The 23,250-nt window shown below is 37.7% G+C and overlaps 1 protein-coding gene across 1 annotated transcript in view; it reads left to right on the top strand.

Moving 5' to 3' along the window:
* Positions 1-8,367: 8,367 nt before the first annotated feature.
* The window catches only part of LOC128863917 (POU domain protein 2), a 39,396-nt gene continuing 24,513 nt past the window's right edge, over positions 8,368-23,250 (top strand). The window contains exon 1 of the mRNA XM_054103338.1: positions 8,368-9,017. Within this exon, the coding sequence (XP_053959313.1) occupies positions 8,789-9,017 (229 nt within the window). The 5' untranslated portion in view covers positions 8,368-8,788. The remainder of the gene's footprint in view (positions 9,018-23,250) is intronic.

The raw sequence follows: 23,250 nt of genomic DNA, 5'->3' as shown, positions 1-23,250 counted from the left end.
CCAAAAACAATTTGCCTACATGAAAGGAAATGTAAATTTGCCGATTTTGGACGTATCTACTCAATTGCCCAGCCCACAGGCGGAACATGCAGATACAGACATGCATCCAAGCAAAAGGGTCTCAGTTTTCAAAGTTCAAGTAACTAACTAATAGCCAGTAAGAAATACATATAAAAAAGTGTATGTATGTCACATGTATGTATATAAAAATATTAGGTATGTATGTAAAAGTAAAATTTATATTCGATGCAGTAAATAAAATTTAAGTTACTACTTAACTGCGTCAGTTGTGCAAACTTTTATGTTGGTGGTTTAATGCGCTCGATCGTTTTTTGTGTACCAAATTTAGAATGTAATCGACAGTGAAGTACCTAAGTAGTTATTTGAACACTTCTTAAAAATTTAAAGAACGTTAAATGCATGCATACATACAAGGATGCATACATACTTACATATATACGTACACATCGTTTTCTACCAGTTAAGTCTAATATGTTGAGTTCCATTGCAATAATTAAACTATTCATTTCAATAATTAAACATTTCATAGCTTTGGCTTAGGAGTCTATTTTAAAGAAATTGGAAAAAAATGAGCTAAGTCGTTTTATAAAACGTCACTCATGTATAAAAACACATGGGTACTTCCGTCATGTCGAACGTCACCATCGTATACATTCAAAGAGAAAAAAACCGTCATCTAAAACTTTTCTTTTGTTTTTAACATTAAATTTAACTTATGGCCCTTAATTTGCCCCTAATTGGTGCCAAAGTTGATTTTGGGCAATTTTTTGCTTTCAGGATAATTGCAAAAGAACCGATGCATTCGCACAGGACAAAATAGAAGTGGTTTTCGGGGCCTACAATTCAGCGAGCCTGAGGCAATTTTAAGAATGTTGGACGTTGATGTCTCTCAAAAATTCCTTTTGATTTTACACCAAAATTATTCATACTTTCTTAATAAATTAATTTTATGGTTCATTCACTGACGCACGGGATGACGACATAAATTGTTTCTGTTATTATTTTTGCGAAGGTAGTATATATATAAGTACAAGTAAGCTTAGTATAAATTATTTTAAGTCAGCAGAGGTATTCAATATATTTATTTTCACATAAAAACTATAAATTTAACAAACATACAAATTATGAATAAAGTGCTTTTTCGAAGGAGCTTTTCGTGGCATGTTTTGAAATGAAGTTGGCATCAGGAATAGCATCAGTTTTTTTCAAAATAGGTAGTCCTATCTGCTTTTATTTCTTGAACACTGCTATTGCCAATGCTTGCGTGTATTTGTAGGGCTCGTTTTGCGTCTGTTTTGCATTTCACTCTTGCGATGTCCCACGTGACCAAATTTACGCCCCAATTTAGGTACCAAGATCACAAATATTCCTATTTTTCAGCAAAGCTTCGCATTCGAATATCTCGAAATGGGTTATGAATACATAATAATAATAATAACTCACAATAAAAAAATATATTTAGTTCTGATTGTTTCCCTATAAAAAATATGTTAAAACTATGTAATTTTACTAACTTTTAATATTTTGTCTGAAATGGTCACTCTGATGGGAATTCGAATATATTGAATATAATAAAGTAAACTGAGGACGGAGGATGGGTCCATGTGTAGAACTCCACGCAAGTGGGGAAAGTTACTGATCGCCATTCACTTGGGAGTGGCCAGGAAGATTCTTCTACATATGGTTCAAGCAGCTCACAACGTCCGGGATTAGCCCACGTATCCTCTGGGTAGCTTCCGAATACCCGTTCGGGAGTTAGCTAACGTGAGAAGGCGAAGCATTCCAGGATAGCTGGTTGTGCGCTGGGTTTAGGACCCGCCACTTAAAAATCCCCCCCAATGAAAAGAACTGCAAAGCCTCGGATGAGAACTGCCTTTATTGATGATGACCACTGCAAACGAAATAAGGATTACGATTTGAGGGCATGCACCTGGAATGTCCGGTCCCTCAGTGGGGAAGGTGCCACTGCCCGGCTGGTTGATGTCCTCGTGAGAGTAAAGGCTGACATCACTGCCATCCAAGAGATGCGATGGACGGGGCAAGGTAAGAAAAACATAGGACCTTGCGACGTCTACTACAGCTGCCATGTAAAGGAGCGCAAATTCGGTGTCGGATTGTTGTCGGAGAGAGACTTCGTCGCCAAGTACTGTCGTTCACTCCGGTGGACGAGCGTCTCGCAATAATCCGCTTCAAAGCGCGATTTTTTAACATCACGCTAATTTTCGCCCACGCCCCGACGGAAGAGAAGGACGATACGACCAAAGATTAATTCTATGAGCGCTTGGAACGTTCCTATGAGCGCTGCCCCCGCCACGACATAAAAATCGTGCTTGGCGACTTCAACGCCAGGGTGAGCAAGGAGGGAATTTTTGGTCCCACAGTCGGAAAATTCAGCCTGCACAACGAAACATCCGGTAACGGACAGAGGCTGATCGACTTCGCCGGGGACCGAAACATGGTAGTCTGCAGCACCAGATTCCAGCATAAAAAGTTACACCAAGCTACCTGGTTATCTCCTGATCGAAAAACGCGAAACCAGATCGATTATGTTGTGATAGATAGAAGACACGCTTCTAGTGTATTACATATACATACGTACGATCCGAGGACCCAACATCGACTCGGATCATTACCTTGTTGCAGCCAACCTGCGCACCCGCCTCTGTGCAGCAAAAAACGTACATCTACCTATGCAAAAAATGTTCGACATCGAAAAGCTGCAATCACAACAGACAGCCAGAAGATTCGCCACCCGTCCCTCACTCCTGCTCTCAGAGAGTACTGCCCAACACACCGGCATGCACAAGCAATGGAACAACATTTCTCGTTCTCTACGTACCGCCGCCGAAGAAGAAATCGGATTCCGGCGAGCCCGAAAAAACAATTGGTACGACGAGGAATGTCATGCTGCCGCCGAAAGAAAAGATGCCGCCTATAGAGCCACGCTACGATCGGGCACAATGCGAGCCATGTGGGATCGTCACAGAGAGCTAAAAAGGGAAGAGAGGCGTATTATCCGAAAGAAGAAAAGAGGGGCCGAAATACGTGAGTGCGAAAAGCTTGAGATGCTGGCCAATAGGAACAACGCCCGAAAATTCTACCAGAAAGTTCGGCGGCTTACAGAAGGTTTTAAGACCGGGGCGTTTTCCTGTAAGAACAAAAACGGCGATCTGGTGACTGACGTACAGAGCAATCTTAAATTATGGAGGGAACACTTCTCGAACCTGTTTAACAGTGACAGCTGCGCATGTCATAGAGAATGTGAAGATCCCGATACCCCAATCGTTGACGACGGAATTATCGTACCACTACCCGACCATGACGAGGTGAGAATAGCAATATCACGGCTAAGGAACAACAAAGCCGCGGGCGCCGACGGACTGCCGGCTGAGCTATTCAAACATGGCGGCGAGGAGCTGGTAAGGTGCATGCATCAGCTCCTATGCAAAATATGGTCGGATGAAAGCATGCCTGCCGATTGGAATTTAAGTGTGCTCTGCCCAATCCATAAGAAGGGCGATCCTGCAATTTGTGCCAATTACCGCGGGATTAGTCTTCTAAATATCGCCTATAAGGTTCTAGCGAGCGTATTGTGTGAAAGGCTGAAGCCCACCGTCAACCAACTGATTGGACCTTATCAGTGTGGCTTCAGACCTGGAAAGTCTACCATCGACCAAATATTCACAATACGCCAAATCTTGGAAAAGACCCATGAAAGGAGAATCGACACACACCATCTTTTCGTCGACTTCAAAGCTGCATTCGACAGTACGGAAAGGAGTTACCTGTATGCCGCGATGTCTGAATTTGGTATCCCCGCAAAACTAATACGGCTATGTAAGATGACGTTGCTCAACACCAGCAGCGCCGTCAGAATTGGGAAGGACCTCTCCGAGCCTTTTTATACCAAACGAGGTTTCAGACAGGGTGACTCGCTGTCGTGTGACTTCTTTAATCTGATGTTGGAGAGTATCGTATCGGCCTTAACAACCGCGCTGTTAGTTCTGCCTTCTCCAAACTGGATAAAGAGGCAAAGCGAATGGGTTTGGTGGTGAACGAGGACAAAACGAAGTACCTCCTGTATTCAAACAAACAGTTGGCGCATTTGCGTATCGGCACCCACGTCACTGTAGACAGTTATAATTTCGAGATTGTAAAAGACTTCGTTTATTTAGGAACCAGCATTAACACCGATAACAATGTCAGCCTTGAAATCCAACGTAGAATCTCGCTTGCCAACAAGTGCTACTTTGGACTAAGTAGGCAACTGAGCTATAAAGTCCTCTCTCGACGATCAAACTAACACTCTACAAGACTCACATCATGCCCGTCCTAACGTATGGCGCAGAAGCTTGGACGATGACAACATCTGATGAAGCGACGCTTGGAGTGTTCGAGAGAAAGATTCTGCGTAAGATTTTTGGACCTTTGCACGTTGGCAACGGCGAATATCGCAGACGATGGAACGATGAGCTGTATGAGCTTTACGGCGACATAGACATAGCGCAGCGAATAAAGATCCAGCGGCTTCGTTGGCTGGGTCATGTCGTCCGAATGGATACAAACGCTCCGGCTTTAAAAGTATTCGATGCGGTACCAGCTGGTGGTAGCAGAGGAAGAGGAAGGCCTCCTCTACGTTGGAAAGATCAGGTGGAGAAGGACTTGGCTTCACTTGGTGTGTCCAATTGGCGTCGGTTAGCACGAGAAAGAAACGACGGGCGCGCTTTGTTAAGCTCGGCCAAAATCGCGTACGCGGTTATCGCGTCAATTAAGAAGAAGAAAAGAAACTGATTTACTTCTATTCTTCGCCACAATTATTTTGCCGAACTTGCGCACACAGACAAATTCAAACCACCTGGAGAACGTTGACTCCCACTTTTTGCCAAGTCGAGATTGGACGCTTTTAAAAAGTCTGGATATTTATATCAGCAATTATATGAGATGAGACGGGTCACTAGCCACTCAAGAGTTCATGACTTGAGGTGCCTGACCTCAACCATATTTTGCCCACATATACACGCATACATACACACTTCCATACATACTTACATACATAAATGATTGCATTAAGTTCCAGTTAAATGGTTGTGTGATTTTTACTGAATCTGTGGTTGGTCACGATATTCAGGTGCTTATGTAAATGACTTCTTCAATCGATGCAATTACTAAAATTAAGTGCAATGACTTATTAATCAATACTTACAAGAAATACTCGTATAGCTGGACATTTTGTGTGGGCAGCGAGATGAAATGTTTGACAACTTTGACCGTTTCACATGATCCAGCCAAAGGTATAATATTTCAGAGGTGAATACCTCAGAACCTCATTACATACTTACACACACATACATGCAGATATGTATGAGTGAATTAAAGAGCTCAGCTGAATTTGCATGGAATTTTGGAAAGTGAGTCTACTAAGAGTACGTCAGATCCTAAAATTTCAAAGTTCAGTGTAACATGCAGTTATGACTACGCGATTATGTAGGCGGTCAATCTTATATATAAAAGTTAATATTTGTTTATTTGTTTGTCTTTTAAAAGCTGCCAATCCAACCATCGGCTTGCAATGAAACTTCGTCAACTTATTGCTTGCAATAATATGGAATAGAATAGAGCTCGTTCAAAAAATGTTTCTTAAACAGGCATTACGTTCCCTATGATTTGAGTCCCCTGTTCTATCTTATAATTCTCAGCTAAAGTTAATTAATTTAGAATCTCTAGAAAAGGGGAAAGTCTTTTCGCTTTCGCTTATTTTTAGTCTTGATAATGACATCGTCGACTGTCCAGTTCTAATTAAGCGGATAAGCTTTAATGCTCCAGAAAGAAACCTTCGCAATTCTTACCATTTTTATGGGCACAAATTTCAAATACTAACCATTTTTTTAATATTACATATTTTCTGAACCTTTCGTGCCTGAATACAAAAATTTGAGACATGGGCATAAAGTTTTAATGTCTTAGCAATTCAGAAAAGTGAGCGGCATTGGTAAAGGGAGTACAAAAAAATGTATTCATTTTTACTAAAGTTGGAGAACCAAAAAAATTTTGCATATTCTACGATAAAACACTCATTAATAACTCCCATCTCTCTCATTAATAAATAATTAGATATCAAAAAGTGTACTCTCTATATGTTATAACTAAACTCTTTCAATAACATTAGTTTTTCTGCGGTAGCGACGCTCCGGTTAATAGTCAATAATAAAGTAAATAATATCTACTTTGGAAATTATTATAATACTGGATCCTGGATGCAAAAAATTAGTTATCCTAGTTACTAATTAATAATTACACCGGTTTACACTTTTTTTTTTGCGCACCCAAACTGTTTGCATTACATTGCCAGAATGTCTATTGGAATCCATCCGCTTATGACTAACAATGCAAATGTGTGATGATGACAATAATGATATGATACTGTGCCGCAGGCCGATGTTATTCGGAGAGCAGCTGTTCTTCGAACCTTAGCCAAAGTTTTACGTCTTCGTGTGTTCGTGCTGTTTTGAGGCCATCAGCCCAAGTTTCACTGTCGTATAGCAACATCGATTAGGTAGTTGCCATAAGTAGTTTCCTTTTGCTGGCTATTGGTCCGACAATGTTTGGCATCACCCTCGTCAGCATGGCTTGACTATTTTGGCTGATTTCTCCGCTGCATGTTTGATTATCGCGATTGCAGGTGTGTCTACTTATTCACAACTAATGCGATATTTAGAAAATGCTGATATTTTAAATCAAATGAACAAAGTAAAAAATCTTAATGTTAAATTAGGCCCTGGTACTTAAATGCGTACAGATTAACCCTAGCTTGTAAGATGTATAGCGGAGGTTTTTCATAGTAGTTTTTTCCTTCGAAAAAAAGAAAAAATCGTTTAAAAAACCAAACCTGTGATAAATATACAAATATAATGATGTAGAATTAAGATATCATATTCTGTAAATTGTGCGATAACATAAATATTGTAACGTTTTCTACTTAATAAACTCTTATCTCTTATCTCTCTTGTTCGCACTCTATGCACATACATGAGTATATATGTAAATACACGTTTACAATCGCACATATTTCATTCTACAAGTATTTGCAGTGGCAAATCGCATTTCCAAGCCCTAAAAATAAAAGTATACTTATATCAGTTGAGAAAAATCAATAAAGGACACCTTTCCACCCAGTATAGGGCAACTTTAATTATTTAAGCATCCGAAAGTATATAAAAGGGCCACCACTGCAATAACAAAAAATTCACAATTGCAGATTTTACATTTTATTACTTTGAAAAACGACTCAATTACTTTGATACTTTATGCATAAGCCACACCCATTCTCATAAATGCGAACGCATACATACATATGTAAATCTACATACACAAATGCACACATACACACATATGCATGAATGGGGAGTCAAGTTGCTGGCATCCATACGTACGTGTGCATGCGTGTTCATATGTATGTAGTTGCAATTGGGGCTAGGCACATTCCGACAAACGTGCATCCATCCCTACGAACGGCTGCTGCAAGACATCATGAACGCCATGAACAGCATGAACGGCACTTCACTAACAAGGCCGTACTCCTTATGCTAATCATGGCACTGCAAACGGCATCGAAATGTGCCATGCCGCGCCGTGTTGTGTGCTGAGTGAAAGAGAAAAAGTTACTTTTACGCACAAGCACACACATAAGCATATTTGCACCGGTTTGCAATAAGCTGAGTTTACGCCAGAGAGCCAAAGGGGAGCACGAAAGAATTCCAATTAGAATGCAGGCGCGCAACAACAAAGTTGCAGTAACATCAAATACATTCCACAAAAGAACAAATATTTCTATGCAAGCTGCTCATGCACTCAGCAGTGCAACAGAGCAAGAGCGATCAGGAGAGGAAGAGAGAAAGAGAGAGAGAGTGAGCGCGAGAACAAGAATGCGGAGAAATATGTGCTGAGTGTAGATTTCCATCAGCGCACTCATAATCCGAGTGCTTTGGGTTCGAGCGTGAAGCATAACAATGTAGCCAGAGAAAGGACAAATAATAAGGCAATAGAGAAGGCGATGAAAGATGCATGTGTGTGTGTGTGTGTGATACGTAACGTGAGGATACTGGCAAGCATAAGTACGCAGATTTATGTATGGTAAGTGCACCAACACTATTGCAGGCGCATTTTATGCATGAAGACAGAGTTGCAAATGCGTTGATTGCACTCGCTCGAGAACATACAAATGAGAACCTACTCAATAGCCTTGGTGGCTACGTTCTTCATTGCCTCGGCAGCAAGCGGGTTTTAGATTTTCATTATTTACATTTTCAAAATTGGAAATCGTAAAGGCAATCGACTCGTACGCTTTTGTGTGGCTTCAAGAAGGTGGCTCGCCAAGCCAAAGCAACTCACACACATCCGTATTTACTGGCATCTGTAGATTTGTATGAATGAGTACGAGAAAGTGTGGTGTGGTGCGGTGCGGTGCGGTGGCCAACTGTCATCTGTGCTGCGATTCAGTTGCATTTCTATTGCGCACACAGCAAGATACTTCCAAGAGAGCCGGCCTCATTGCGTGATAACCAAACGTTTGCCAATTGCATTCGTCCTTAGCGGGTCGCGAATTACGACTACACTTTGAAAACATAAAACTAATTTGCATATGCAAAATATAAATTTAATTTAATTCTACAAAGCATAAAAAATAAGTGTCTCCTTTACAAATGAACAAAGTCAGTGTTTGGAAATTTGTGGAATTGTTCAAAAGTAGTTTTTGTTTCACACTTTAAATATGATGGTGATACAGCAACAATCACTTTGGAGTGCAGGAACACAATCGGCGACTTCGCCCACCGTAGCCAATGAGCAGCAGTCAACTAATGAACTGCAAATACAACAACATCTGGTGGATAACGAAAGTGCGAAATTGTGTAATGAAAGGATTTTTATCAAAACTGAACCCACAGAGTTGATGCCACGGAGTATTGAGGATAATGCACCCACAGTTGGACATCGGCCAAGTATGTACCGTAGCAAAGATGAAGAATGTTGAGATAAAAATATTAAATAAAATATAAAAATAGAGAATTGAAAAGTGATTCGAGTACTCGTAACATAATTTCAAAAGGAATTCGATTTTTAATTTTAATAAATTAATTTAATTTTAATAAAAGTGATTATTCAAATGCGTTTAAGTGTCTTGCAATCAGCGTACAATTCGAGAGCATCGTTTTCCTAAACATTTTTGTTTGGAAGTTTGCTTGTCTAGTAGCCACTGGCGTATAAAACGTCAGACCCTAACATTTCTATAGTGATAAATCCTATCCAATCGCTTTGTGCATAGAACTAAGAACTCTGAATGAAACCCATGAACTGTTGCAAAGCCATTTACTAGGCGTCCAAACTCGCATGTGAGTTTAGCGTAAAATGTTGTTGTAGCTTAACTCAACCATTATATAAGTAGTGGTCTACTGGACAAAAATGGTGAAGCAATTCAGTAAAACGGGCAGCATACGGCTCAGTTAATTTGCAAGAAAATCAGAAAAAATAAAAATAACACTTTTTTTTGATTTTCTTTTCTTTAGTTCTGATTTCCACACGAATTAACTGAGCCGTACAGAAAAGTATAATTTTTCTTATTAATTTATTATTAATTATTTTTATTAATAATTTTAGTCAAACATTTTATTTTGATTTATAAATGGACTCAAAATAACGGGCAACATATAAGAACAGAATTATCCAGACTTGGAAAAAGTATATTAGAAAAAATTATTTTTTATTAATTTTATTTTAATAATCTGCAGAACAAATTACCTTATAGACTAGACAAAAATGTAAAAAAAAAACAACCAAATTTTAGCAGCCAATATGAAACTATAAAAGCAACTAAATTCAAAATATTTACAGAATTAGATTTAGAAAAGCAAAATCAGGCAGGCTGGAATTGGATAGTGAATTATAGTCTCGAAGTGCGCGAGCAATGGACGCATTACTCGCAAATTTAATCTTAAAGCAGTCGACAGGGTCTTAACAACACTGAAAATAAACGAAAAAGAAATCTCTGTCCTTCTCTTTTCTAGAGATTCGAAATTATGTAGAAGATTAGAGTAGCTTTAACCGAGAGTTGTTGGATGTAAAGTCTAAAATAAGCGGAAGACACAACTTGAAGTTGAAAGACTCACAGAAACGCTTTAAATTGGGTTCCATCATTTCGCCATATTCAGAAAAAGTTTAATTTGTTGACATTTTATTTATTTCTTTTTAATTATTTAAGTTTATGATTACAGGAACCTTACATTCATATGCTATATGTATCAAGCATATTTCTTTATATGTACAGTAAATTCTGTATTTATGCGGTTTTTTTAAGCGGGTTTGAAATAGTGCGGTTTTTTTTTTTAATTAAAAAATGCATGTCGACCTATCGGGAATTGTACATATAAACAAGATTCTAAACCAGCTAAGCAAAAACTCATCACAGATTATATCAAAAATGCTAACCCTACAAGTATGGAACCGCTTGCATCACCATCCAGATCAGACGTGTACATTTCCTCAAGTGACGAAAGTGATTTTACGCCAAATCCTAACCGAATGCGCAACATGCGGGTATGGTCTGATTCTATTTCTGACGATGTAAATTTGTTTTTCGATTCTGACGTTTCTTAAATAAAGATATAATCTTCAAAAATACAAATTTTTGTTTGTGCGATTTTATTTAATTATTTCAGATTCATGCGGTCTATGGAACGTATCTATAGTTATAATATGGGACTAGTACCCTTTTTTTATGCGATTTTATTACAATACATTAATTCGGATTTATGCGGTTCTTAGCACTTTTGAAACGAATATATAGTTTTACTATAGAACTGGTAGCTTTTTTTATGCTGTTTTTTTATGCTGTTTCTTGCGGAACGTATATATATACCGCATAAAAACAGAATCTACTGTATTTAAGTCTTAGAATACAAGATATTCTTACAGACCACACAGCTAACATTGATGTAAGTGTTAGCCTCATTGAAACTAGGACGAATATTAAACACAGGAGATAAGATAAAGCACTAGCGTTGTAGCGCAGAGAAAAACGTACGCAAATATTTAAGTAGAAGTAGATACCTGTAAACGGCCATATTTTCCCTGATTTTCATTCAAATTATTTAAAATGAAGTCAATATATTTTTTTCAAAATTGGCATACAGTTTATACATTAAAATAATATAATTTTTTTTTATTTAAATCATTTAAAATGGCGGATGTACACTCAATTCCTCCAGGAAGGTCGCAGCGGAGCTTCTCAATCGGCGGGCATTGTAGCATCGGCGTCAGTGACCTGAATACAAAAAACCAAATAGTTTTTTGTTTATTATTGTCATAATTTCTATATGAATTAAAAAAATGTAAAAACAATTCGCGGAATAAAATGCTTCAAATAAAATGAATTTTGGGGCGAATTTTCCTACTATTTTTGCTTCGAAAAAATTATTTTTTCGAAAATTTTTCGAAACGCAAAGAATAGAGTCGCCACGGTTGACGATCTATAATATAAGAAATACTTAAATTTACATTCTAAAAATTTTTTGACATATTCTTAAAGGATTATATTAACATTTAATGAAAAAAAATTTTCCAGGTATCTGTCCCCTTAATGACAAATGAGCACGCAAAATGGGTATCTTTTATCCTCAAGTGTAGGCAGGCTAATTAGTTGGCAACGAGAATAGTCTAGATTAGATTTGTTGAGGTTGGACAAGTCCAAGCTAAGTCAAGAAGACCATTGTAATACACCCGGTTGGATTGCAGTGGAAGCAATAGAGATATACCTGTAGGATGGTTACAGTATGGATGGTCAGTCGGAAAATTGGTTTGAGGTTACTCTTTGAATTCATTGATGAATAATAAGAAGGTAGTGGTAGAGAAAAATTTAGTGAGCAGCGTGGAAATTTTAGAATTTGTTTTTTCAACTGGCTCAAAGCGGTTAGTTAGAATTTTAGTGTAAGGCCTCCAAATAAACACTGTATACTCCAGTATTGACCTCACTAATGCACAATACAGAGATTTAAGTGTAGGGGCTGATATACGCCTAACAGTTTCGGTGAATAAAAGCTAACAACGAATTTGAGCCAGAAAGAATATAATCGACATGACTATTATAAGTCTGCTTGGCATCAAATACAACGCCAAGGTTCTTCATTTTGGTCAGATTGTAAGACAGCTGCCGCAATACTATAAGAAGTCTACAAAGCTATCATATGTCTACTGTAAGTTACATGAAAGCATTTATTGGTATTAAGCGGCAACTGATTTATGCAGCACCATCCATTGCCCCTATTTATGTCGGATTGCAGACTGGTGGGTGCAAATATTTTAATGTCATCAGCGTAAAGCTGGAAATTGGCAAATTTGAAGCATTTTGAATTTATATTTTATTTTGACTGTAGTTCTGAGCGCCATCTAATTATATAAGAAATACTAAAACGAAGACTACTTGTGGCAGAATACCTGTTGCAAGCCTGGGTTAAAATATACGGTCTTTCGCACATTCGCGCATAGTGAACATCTCATTGCGGTGCATAGATAAATACTGTAGACGATTTTTGTAACATCTAAAACTTGATTAAATACATACATTATATATACAGAACAAAGAAGATATATTTTTATATGCAACTAGCGAAAACCCGCCCGTTCCGCTGGTCGTCTTTAAAAAAATCTAGATTAATTAATTAAATTAAGCCGAAAAATACTGTGTGTTTTTTATAAAAAGTCTCGCGCATGAATAGTAATGAAAGAAGTTTTAAATAGTAGTTGCAATTAAAAAACGTTTGATGTGATTTACTTTATTACTTTTTTTATTGTAATGCTCTTTGGTATACAATATTCTTCGTTTTTCCATGCGTTGTTGAATAAATGAACAATACCAATGGCTTCCTAACTCTTGAGCATGAAACATAAAGTTGGCCATGAGAAAAACATGGGTATTCTAAATCAATACCACAAATTGATAGAGTTTGGCCTTGTGACTTATTAATAGTAATCGCGAATGCAAGGCGAACAGGAAATTGAAGACGTTTGAATTCAAACGGCATATCCGATGGTATCATTGTTACTCGCGGTATTAAAACGTCTTCACCAGAGTATTTTCCATTCAAAATTGTTGCTTCAATGACGTTATTCATCAATCTCTTAACTGTTAATCGAGTGCCTTTACATAGTCGTGGTTGATTTATGTTTCTCATCATAATAATCGGTGATTCTATTTTCAAGTTTAGCATGTGTGGCGGTAATCCAGGTAAATCAAGGGAATTCAAAAAATCAGTGGGATAATTTACAATATCATCTTGATTTGTAACAGTGTCAACGGATCGATATGTTTGTTCTGGACTTGGTATGTTAGCCAAAATAGCCGCATTCATTTCATTCACATCTTTATTTTTGCCAGCCATGATGGCCCGTTCTCTAAGCCAATCATGATTTTTGTAATTTTGAGGCAAATTTGGGAAAATACTTTAAATTAACTGTTCTTTCGTTTGACTTAATTGACAAAAGTTTGGTTGTGAAGTTATTAAGCCAGTTAAATTATCGACAGGAACTTTGCCATTTCCAATATCCAATAATTGCTGTGAAAATTCAGCAGCTGATGGATCATTTTGCATTAGAACACGTACATTTGTAGTTAGTTTGAGTGTTTGAACATGTTTCCACAAATATGATGATTTCAAACATGCAGCCAATTCATCTGTTACAGTTGCTCGAGGAATAACAGGCAGTGTTTGTCTAAAATCACCTGCCAGCAGCACTAAGGCACGACCAAACATTTCATTTTTACTACGTAAATCTCGTAATGTCATATCAAGCGCTTCCAGTGACTTTTTATGTGCCATCGTGCACTCATCCCATACAATTAAAAAAAAAAAAAAAAAATAAATAATTGGCGCGTACACTTCTGTTAGGTGTTTGGCCGAGCTCCTCCTCCTATTTGTGGTGTGCGTCTTGATGTTGTTCCACAAATGGAGGGACCTACAGTTTCAAGCCGACTCCGAACGGCAAATATTTTTATGAGGAGCTTTTTCATGGCAGAAATACACTCGGAGGTTTGCCATTGCCTGCCGAGGGGCGACCGCTATTAGAAAAATGTTTTTATTAATTTTGCTTTCACCGAGATTCGAACCAACGACCTCTCTGTGAATTCCGAATGGTAATCACGCACCAACCCATTCGGCTACGGCGGCCATCCCATACAATTACGTGTGCGAAAAAGCGGAGAAGGAGAAGAGAACTGTTCTATTCCCCCCCGCTTTAACCCAGCTATGCGTTCAGGTGCAAATGACTTTTTTGCGGGAAGTCTGATATAAAATAAGTTCTATTTACTCTTCTTAAATTTATATGAACTTTTCCAGGCGAAGTAAAAGAACTGACATATATTTGCTTTAACCGTATATTTGTGAGTACACAGGTAATACGTAAATATTATATATGAATGAAATAGGTAATATCTCATATTAGCATAACCTTTCTGCAAAAAATTAAGGAAACGATCACCAATCACGCCGGCAATGATACAATGAATTTTTCACTATAACTGACTTCAGATTAACGTTTATATAATAAGCGTATATGTAACATTTTAAAATTTTTTTAGAATTTTTTTTTTAATTTTTAATAATAAGTGGTCTTCCTCTTCCTCTTCCTGTAGCTATTCCTTTTCCTCTTCCATCTCCAGCTCCATCTCCTTTCTTTATCCCGGAAACGGGCAGTAAAAATTACTTCACTTAAAAGCTTTCATCAACAGCTTCCATCTGATACCCATATCGTACAAACACATTCAGGGTACCTTGGTCCACCTTTTCGGCTGTATCTCGAGACCCTGGTCACTCAGAGATTTAAAAAATACTCTGTATTAAAGCACTCATCAGTAGCTTTGATTTGATACCCACAATGTAAAAACACATCCTAGGGTTACCCGGGTCCTCTTTTTGGCCTTCGGCAGCGCCACTTAGTGGCGAGTGGAATCAATAAGCATATTATACTAACCTCCACCGTGGAAAAATATATATATATACCAAATTTCATAATAATCGGCCCAGACACACACGACCACAATGTATTCAATTCTAATGAATGCTATGTGCGGTACAAAAAATACGTGCGGCAAATAGCAAAAACACACTCACTTAACCGACACACACGCGTTATCGGATTTCAACCAAACTTCACAGAAACCTTTGCCAAAGAAGCACCAACAATGTGTGAAACTTTCATTGTTTTCCTTACACGCGTTGCTGAGATTACCCCGGACAAATGCACACTTTTTTTCGGCTTAATTTTTATATATATAGATGAATGCTATAACATCCACGGCGAAGCAGCTTAACTCTTCCAACCGCGACGCGAAATTCTATAGCACTTATTCATAAAATATATAAAAAACATAGTTTTATTTGTACAAAATTATTTAAATGCATTACTTTACTTTATCAAGACTAACCCGTGTTTGCAAGCAGACAAAAAAATTAAGAATTAAATGCCGAATATGTGAAATTGTATACAAAAAACTCAACTTATGGGGGTCGAGCAAAATGCCGGCCTAAATGAAAAAAAAAAAATTAAAATAAATGAAAAGTCCCTCTGAATCCATTAGTCTTTGCACAGTAATTTTGTATGCTAGAACTCAACAAGTTTCCCCGTAACCCCAGTGTAGCTCTTTCAGTGGCGTCGGTGCAAAATATGAACCAGCAATCATTTCATTTCTCATGCACTTAGTAAAGGTTCAAAATTTAGACTATTTGCTCAGAATGGATGAGTAATTATAAAATTTGTATTTATGGTTTTTATTATATATATTTTATTATTTAGAAATAATATATTTTCTTTTCTCTTTAATTCTCTTTTGATAAATTAAATAATTTTTTTTTTTGTGGAGGGGTATAATTTTTTTTAAGTTAATTTTATTAAAAATGTAACAAACAAAATTGAAATTTACTTAAAGGCTTTTTTGTCGGGGATTTCTGTGATTTTTCGGTGAAACCTTCGAAAAAAAAATTTATTTTTTTTATTAACCTTTTTGTACGTTTTTCTAAAGTTTTCTTTCTTTAAATTAAATTATATATCGCTAAAGCTTAAAAAAATATTCGGTTAAACTTTAAACAAAAATATAGCTTTTTCTTATTAAGATTTTTGTGCGCTTTACTAAAATTTTTTTTATATTAATTTTTTGCGGGGGTTTTCTGGGTTTTTCGGTAAAATTATAAAAATTTTCGGTAAGGCCTTGCCAAATTAGCTTCTGTTTTTTTTTTTTTTTTTTTTAGCATAAACTGATTTTTCTCAATAAAATGTCAATACTTCTGTGCCCTACAAACCATATTTGTTTGTCTTTGTTAATAATTTCCAGATCCACATACATTGCTTCTTATTGTCAGTTTGAGTATAGGTCCCTACAGTTTTTGTGTCACTGTATATATATTTATACTGTATAAATACATAAAGACTTCTCTAACAAAAAAATTTTTGTGATCCGCAATCATCTACACATATAAGATTTTCGGCTTCAATAAGGCTGCGTGCATTATTATACGGCTCCTTTTGATTTCATAAGAATACAGAATTCATAATGAGTCCGATCCTCCCAAATCCTGCGTAGCAAAATAGCAGTAAAAAACACACTCACGCAAAGACAAAAAAGGTCCAAACGACAACCCACTGAGCGTCTAATCATAAATAACTATTTGTCCAATGCAGATGTACAGCGCAGATATTCAAATAATGCACTCTAATGCTTTGATCTCTGAAGAATGATTGCAAAATACTTACCTTTTCTACCTGTTCCCTAAGGAGACAACAAGTACGGACTTGAAGAAAAGTGCCGCACACATAACTACAGACCTGCGTGTATATGTATGTATGTGTAAGCCTGTATGTGAGAGTATGAGAATACTTCTAATGGCACTGCATGCTGCCTCACCTCAGATGCTTTGCATGCGGACCAAAATTAAGGCAAAAGGTCTGCAGCCTGCAGTTTCCCACAATTTTGAATATTTTTGTTTCTTGAACTTTTTTATGGGGCAACAGATACAAAGCAAAATTCCAGCTGATTCCAGCAATTATGGCAGGAAAACAATTAATTTTCTTATTGTATACATCAGAGTTGGTGCTCGCCTTGGTGTTGGTGTTGGTTGTGTTTTTGCGACTGAAAGTGGTCAGCTAGGCGGGATTATCTTTTCCGGCTATGGGCGCGCACAATGCAAATTTCTGTAATTGCTGCTAAGTAGTGGACACAGTTCTCACATTTTTGCCTAAAACTGTATGGGCAAAGCGCCGGAGTGCAGAAGAATGTAAGAATGTACGGATGGAGATCAATTGACTTTTTAAGCTAAAGTCAATGCTTTGTTGAAGGAGTTTTTAAAAGCAATAACCCTTAGTGGAGTGCAAAGAGCGCAACAACAAATCACCTTTTTTATTCTCTAATGCTCCAGCGCCTTATGCGGAAGCAAATTACTATGGGCAGCTATGTACATACACATACACATATGTAAATATACGCTTATGTATGTTCGCATATTTTAGCAAGACACTTAAACACGTAGACAGACACATGCACACGTGTATGTGTGTATGTGAGTAGTATATGAAATTCGTGCATGCACATGTAAGCACGTATCCTCAGAGCACTTGTAATCTGTATATGAATGGGCAAAGCAACTCTCCCTTGATAATAGATTAACAAACCAAAATACCAAATGAAATACGCAAAAAACAGCAGATTGTTTTCACTTTTTGTGCCATCGCTACTGCTATGCATACGTGTTGTTGTTGGCTCTCTTTTTAGCCAGTAATCTGTATATTTATATTTCGAAATGGACAGTGGACATTATCCGTGTATGCATATATTGTCGTAAAAATATAGGTACCATGCCAACTATGGTCCACTGCTCCACTACAACACCACTACTCGGCATTGTCCTTTTTTGTTTACACCCGAGGGAGCTATAAATTTAATATCCACTCTTTGCTAAATAAGAGCAAGTGCCAAAAAATGTGCTTTTCTCTTTTTTATCACGCTCAAATGCAGAAGATGCCGCAGCGGATAACTGCAGCTTATACTTGTGCCCTTGTACCCGCTACAGTCCGCCTACTTCACTTCTTTCGCCCGCTTCGACCACACCACCCCTGCTGGACAGGCCTTTGCTGGATCACACCAGCGCTACTTTGTTTCTTCACTGTTATTTTGCAAATATAATGCGCACTCAAATAAGGTTATTTATGACAGTAATGCATAAAGGATACGGACATTCCTAAAGACATTGGGCATATGTATGTTTATACATATAGTATGTGTGTACGAGTATAACTAACATGCAAACATTTATGCACACATGCATATAAGCATACGGACCTAAGCGCTGAAGTAGGCGAATAGGTGTGAGCTTGCGTACGGCAAAGACAATATACATACATACACACATACAAACTACATACATATGTACACACACATACATAGCGCCAGGAAATGGAGATTTAACTAAATGCGGTGGCGATGAAATTGTAAGCACGTCGCACAGTGACATCTACGATTTTTTATGCTTATAACGATGTATGTACATATGTGTGTGTGCGTACCTACATTTAAATGTATGCATGTATTTATATACATGTGTGCTTACATATGACACGTAAGAGTAGCATTCCTTTTAATATTACTATAAACACAGGAAAAAAGCGTCGAAATTCTAGTCTCTTAGTGTGGAGTCTCTAATCCAAACTAAAACTGTTTGTTCTGAGGGTATCTCGCAACTCGCTGAAGAACCCACTTTAAAATATACAAGTAAATATGCATATCTATAAAGATTGAGGTAATCACGATTCATTGGCAATCGAACGCGAAACTATTGGCAATCGAATGCCCTTTTTTGCTGCTAAACATGTACAATGCATGCCTAAAAGAAGGAATTTTTCCAGAAATATGGAAAAAACAAAAACTAGTACTAATCAGTAAGGGAAAGGGAGACCCAACATTAGCGTCCGTTTATAGACCGTTATGTATGCTGGATAGCGCAGGAAAACTCTTTGAGAAACTGATAAAGCATAGGCTTAGCGAAGCCGTAGACAACAGCGGCGACCTCTCCGACAGGCAGTATGGTTTTAGAAGTGGCAGATCTACCTTAGGAGCCATCCAAGGTGTAAAGCTAGCGTAGAACAAGCCAAGGCAGGTAATCGATACTCCAAACGCTTAGTATTACTAGCCACACTGGATATTAGAAATGCTTTCAACAGTTTAAGTTGGGACGACGTAATTGAAACCTTAAAGGTAAAATTCAAGATCCCGAATAATCTATTGAAGATTATTCGCAGCTATTTAAGTAATCGTAATGCCAAAGTAAGCGGCATGTTAAGTAAGCTCATGGCAAACCTTGGAGGTCCAACGCAGAACAAGCGAAAACTTTTAATGGGCACGACGAACTCGATTCTATTATACGGATGCGAAATATGGGCAGATTCGCTAAGGGTGTAATGCCGGCGGAAAATTCTGCAATCTGTGCAACGCACCTGTGCTCTCAGAGTGGCTTCGTCATACAGAACAGTATCTGAAGCAGCGGTGTTAGTTATCAGCGGAACCATCCCTATAGATATTCTAGCACAAGAGCGCAAACGGAGATGGGAGGCAAAAAACACAGGAATCCCAGTACCACGCTTCTCCGATATTAGAGTTCAAACGCTCACACTTTGGCAGGCAAGATGGAACTCTGAACGATATGGTAGATGGACAGCGAGACTAATACCCGACCTAAAAAAGTGGGTAGAAAGAAAGCACGGTGAGGTTAACTATTACCTCACACAGTTTTTGTCCGGACATGGGTCCTTTCGCAAGTATTTGTGGCGAATGGGAAAAGTGAGACAACCAAACTGCATATATGGAGATACCGAGTATGATGATGCGGAGCACACCTTCTTTAAATGCGAGAGGTGGAACGTAGAGAGAACAGGTCTGCAACGAGCTATTGGTGTATTTACACCTGAAGAAATTATCGAGAAAATGATGATAGAATGGAATGCCATCAAAAATTTTTGTGAAGGATATTATTCGAAAAAAGAAGCGCGAAATGGAAAGTAATGCTGAAGAGCATGGAGCATAGGTTTCTCAAAACAGGTGACCCTGGACACAGGGTGAGTAAGTAAGTGTCCTTCTTAGGACGCCGTCTTGGCCCTCTACCTCGAAGCAATGCGGAAGCAGTCCCCGGGTGGAGGGAAAAATCCAAGAGAAGAGGAGGGATATTTTTAGTGGAATCACGACACATGTAGTAGCGACGGTTACTATATGGTGCGAAGGCATTTTTAACCCAACCTCACCGCCACAAAAAAAAAATAATAAAGGGGGCTCATTCTTTTCCAGGCCTGCAAAAAGCATTTCGTGTACGTACGGTTTTTGGTTGGTCACGCGTTGGTTTGTCACTAAGCAACCCAGTTTCTCTTACTTTTTTCGCAAATTAACGCACATACGCTTCATTCGGTGATTTTCTTCTTCCCATTGCCGTACGTAATTTTCGTACACTTTCTGCAACATTACCATGATTTTCAAAGTAATGTCGCAATATTTCCCAGCGTTCTTTGAGCGTATACACAACCATTTTCGTTCAGCGGAAGAGTAAAACTAATTTTCTGTCAAATCAGATGACAGCTAAGTGTTACCATTCTTCAAATAATACCTAGTTCAAAACCGTAACGATAGATGGCGGGCCCTGTATATCAAGTGATTCAATAAACAAAATTGCTTTAAATTTTTCTGAAATTATGCTGGGAGAAATAAATTTAAAGAATTTGCAAAAATATAATTTTTTGATGTGTTCAAAATTTTGGTAGAGATTTCTTTAAAGTATAAAACCTTTGATTAGCTTTTTTTTTGTAAATTTTTGAAGATAGAATATATTTTTAAACAAATTAATAAAAACGTCTCCTTATTGACATTTTTTTATGATAAAATATACTTAAAAAATAAAAAATCTCTAAAAAACAAACTAAAATCAAATAAAGATTTTTCTTTAAACAACTCCCTTATATTCTTATTTTAAGTAATTTTGCTTAGCAATCCCTGAAAGTTGCATAGATCCCCCTAACTTTTGAAGTTATGTTCAAAATTTGTAATATACAATGAACTGAATCTCAGCTATTGTATTAGTGAAAAAAATAAATCGAGAAATTTGGTAAGTAATTAAAAATAGAAATAAAAATAGAAAGAACCAAAAATATTTCTCTTGAAAAACCACTCTACCAAAATTTTCCACATTGATAAATCTCAAAACTTCTAAATTTTTTTGAAAAAAATTTCAGTTTACTTCTTCACGCCAATAAATAAAACTAATTTCACCAAAATGATTGGATCGCTTGACCTGGAAACGCTCATATTCTACATTTTAATCTAACTTATCTAAGACGTAAATACATTTCGATGTCCTCATGAGAGCCGCATTCTTGTCTGAGGCAGATGTACCAAAAAACTTTTAAATTTAAAATATTTATCTGCTATATGAAATGAGAAAACCCCGTAGAAGTAAAGAAATTTAAGAAACAAAAACAATAGTTTTTTTTTTAATTCTACCATTTAGTTTATAAAAATCGTAAAAATTAAAGGTGGAGAAAACTCCCTTCAAATCCGCTAGACACTCGAAGAAATGTTTAACCTCTTTGTGAATTGATTGCTATATCTTCGGAAATATCTCAAATTAGTATCTGCAAATTTGGGTAATTTTATTATTCGACCCCGATACGATTTAAGGGAAAAATATATATTTTTTACCTCGTACCTGAAACATGTCGCTCGTTTGCTAGAAGATCGTTGGGTATTTTTCATGCTGCGTAAAGTGGTATCTATTAGTAGCACCACATTAACCGAAATTGAGTATTATATTTTACTTAAAAAGGTCTGAAGAAGTAGGTAGAAGTGGCAGTCGGTCTTTAAACCAACTCAATTAGAACGTTGCCGATCCATTGCGATATTAGAAAGGCATAGTAAATTAAAAACTCTAAATCGGTTTTTCATTTTTTTGTTTTTTTTTTTACCTTTATGTCTTTCTATGTATTCAAAAAGATCTAACAGTGCGCTAAAACCCATAATTGTTTCGATAATAAAGTCTCTAATCTCGATAGTAGGTAGTTACACCCTTATGGTTTAGGCATAGACACAGGTCTCAACGAATGGATAGAGAACATGCTCAAAACTAGAATAATCATCGGTGAGGTAGGCAGCAGCACGATAAAACGCTCTGTCAACAGGGGAACCCCTCAGGGAGGAGTCTTATCCCCTCTACTGTGGTTACTAGTCGCCAACAACATCCTCACCAAATTTAACCAAAAGGTTTCCAACCACAATCAGTGAGATTATGGAAGGAGCTCTGGTATTACTCAGCAATTGGGCCACGGACTGTGGTTTAAGCGTAAACCCGAGAAAAACTGAACTGATGCTATTCACCAAGAAAACCAAGGTGCCAAACTTTAATCTCCCAAAACTAAACGGCGTCAGCCTCACGCTAACCAAACAGGCAAAATACCTAGGGGTTATCCTGGACCCCAAACTCAGCTGGAAGTCCAACGTAGAGTACAGGGTAAAGAAGGCGAACATAGCACTTTACACATGTAAGAGAATGTTGGGAAAAAAATGGGGTATCCAACCAAAATTATCCAACTGGTCCTACACAGCCATTGTAAGGCCAATACTAACATATGCGGCACTACTTTGGTGGCCTGCAACAGAAAGGAAATACAACAAAACTAAGCTGAACCAGATACAAAGAACAGCGTGTATATTAACTACAGGAGCGCTTAGCACCAGTCCTACTGAAGCGCTCAATGTACTAACACATCTATTGCCATTAGATTTACACATTAAAACAATAGCTACTTGCAGCGCGGTGAGACTCAGAGACATAGGAAGCTGGACAACAAGGCCGTACGGTCACAGCAAGATCCTCCTACAGGGACCCCCGCTGCTCAAAAACGGATCAGACTACACAGTCCCCGACCTAAACTTCAAGAAAGGCTTTACGGTACGCTTCCCACCGAGAGCCGAGTGGAGCAAAGGAGAGGTGATTGGAAGACACGATATCGAAATCTATACCGATGGTTCTAAGATGAACTGTGGTGTGGGAGCTGGCTTCCATTCGGAGCCACTCAACCTATCTCAATCAATTCGTCTTCCTGATTATGCCACCGTGTTCCAGGCAGAACTTTTAGCGATCAGAGAAGCATGCAAATCCCTAG

Source organism: Anastrepha ludens, chromosome 5 (genome assembly GCF_028408465.1).
Source record: "Anastrepha ludens isolate Willacy chromosome 5, idAnaLude1.1, whole genome shotgun sequence".
NCBI classification, from domain to species: domain Eukaryota; kingdom Metazoa; phylum Arthropoda; class Insecta; order Diptera; family Tephritidae; genus Anastrepha; species Anastrepha ludens.
Note: the sequence above shows the minus strand (reverse complement) of the source record. Positions and strands in the feature narration are given on the sequence as shown.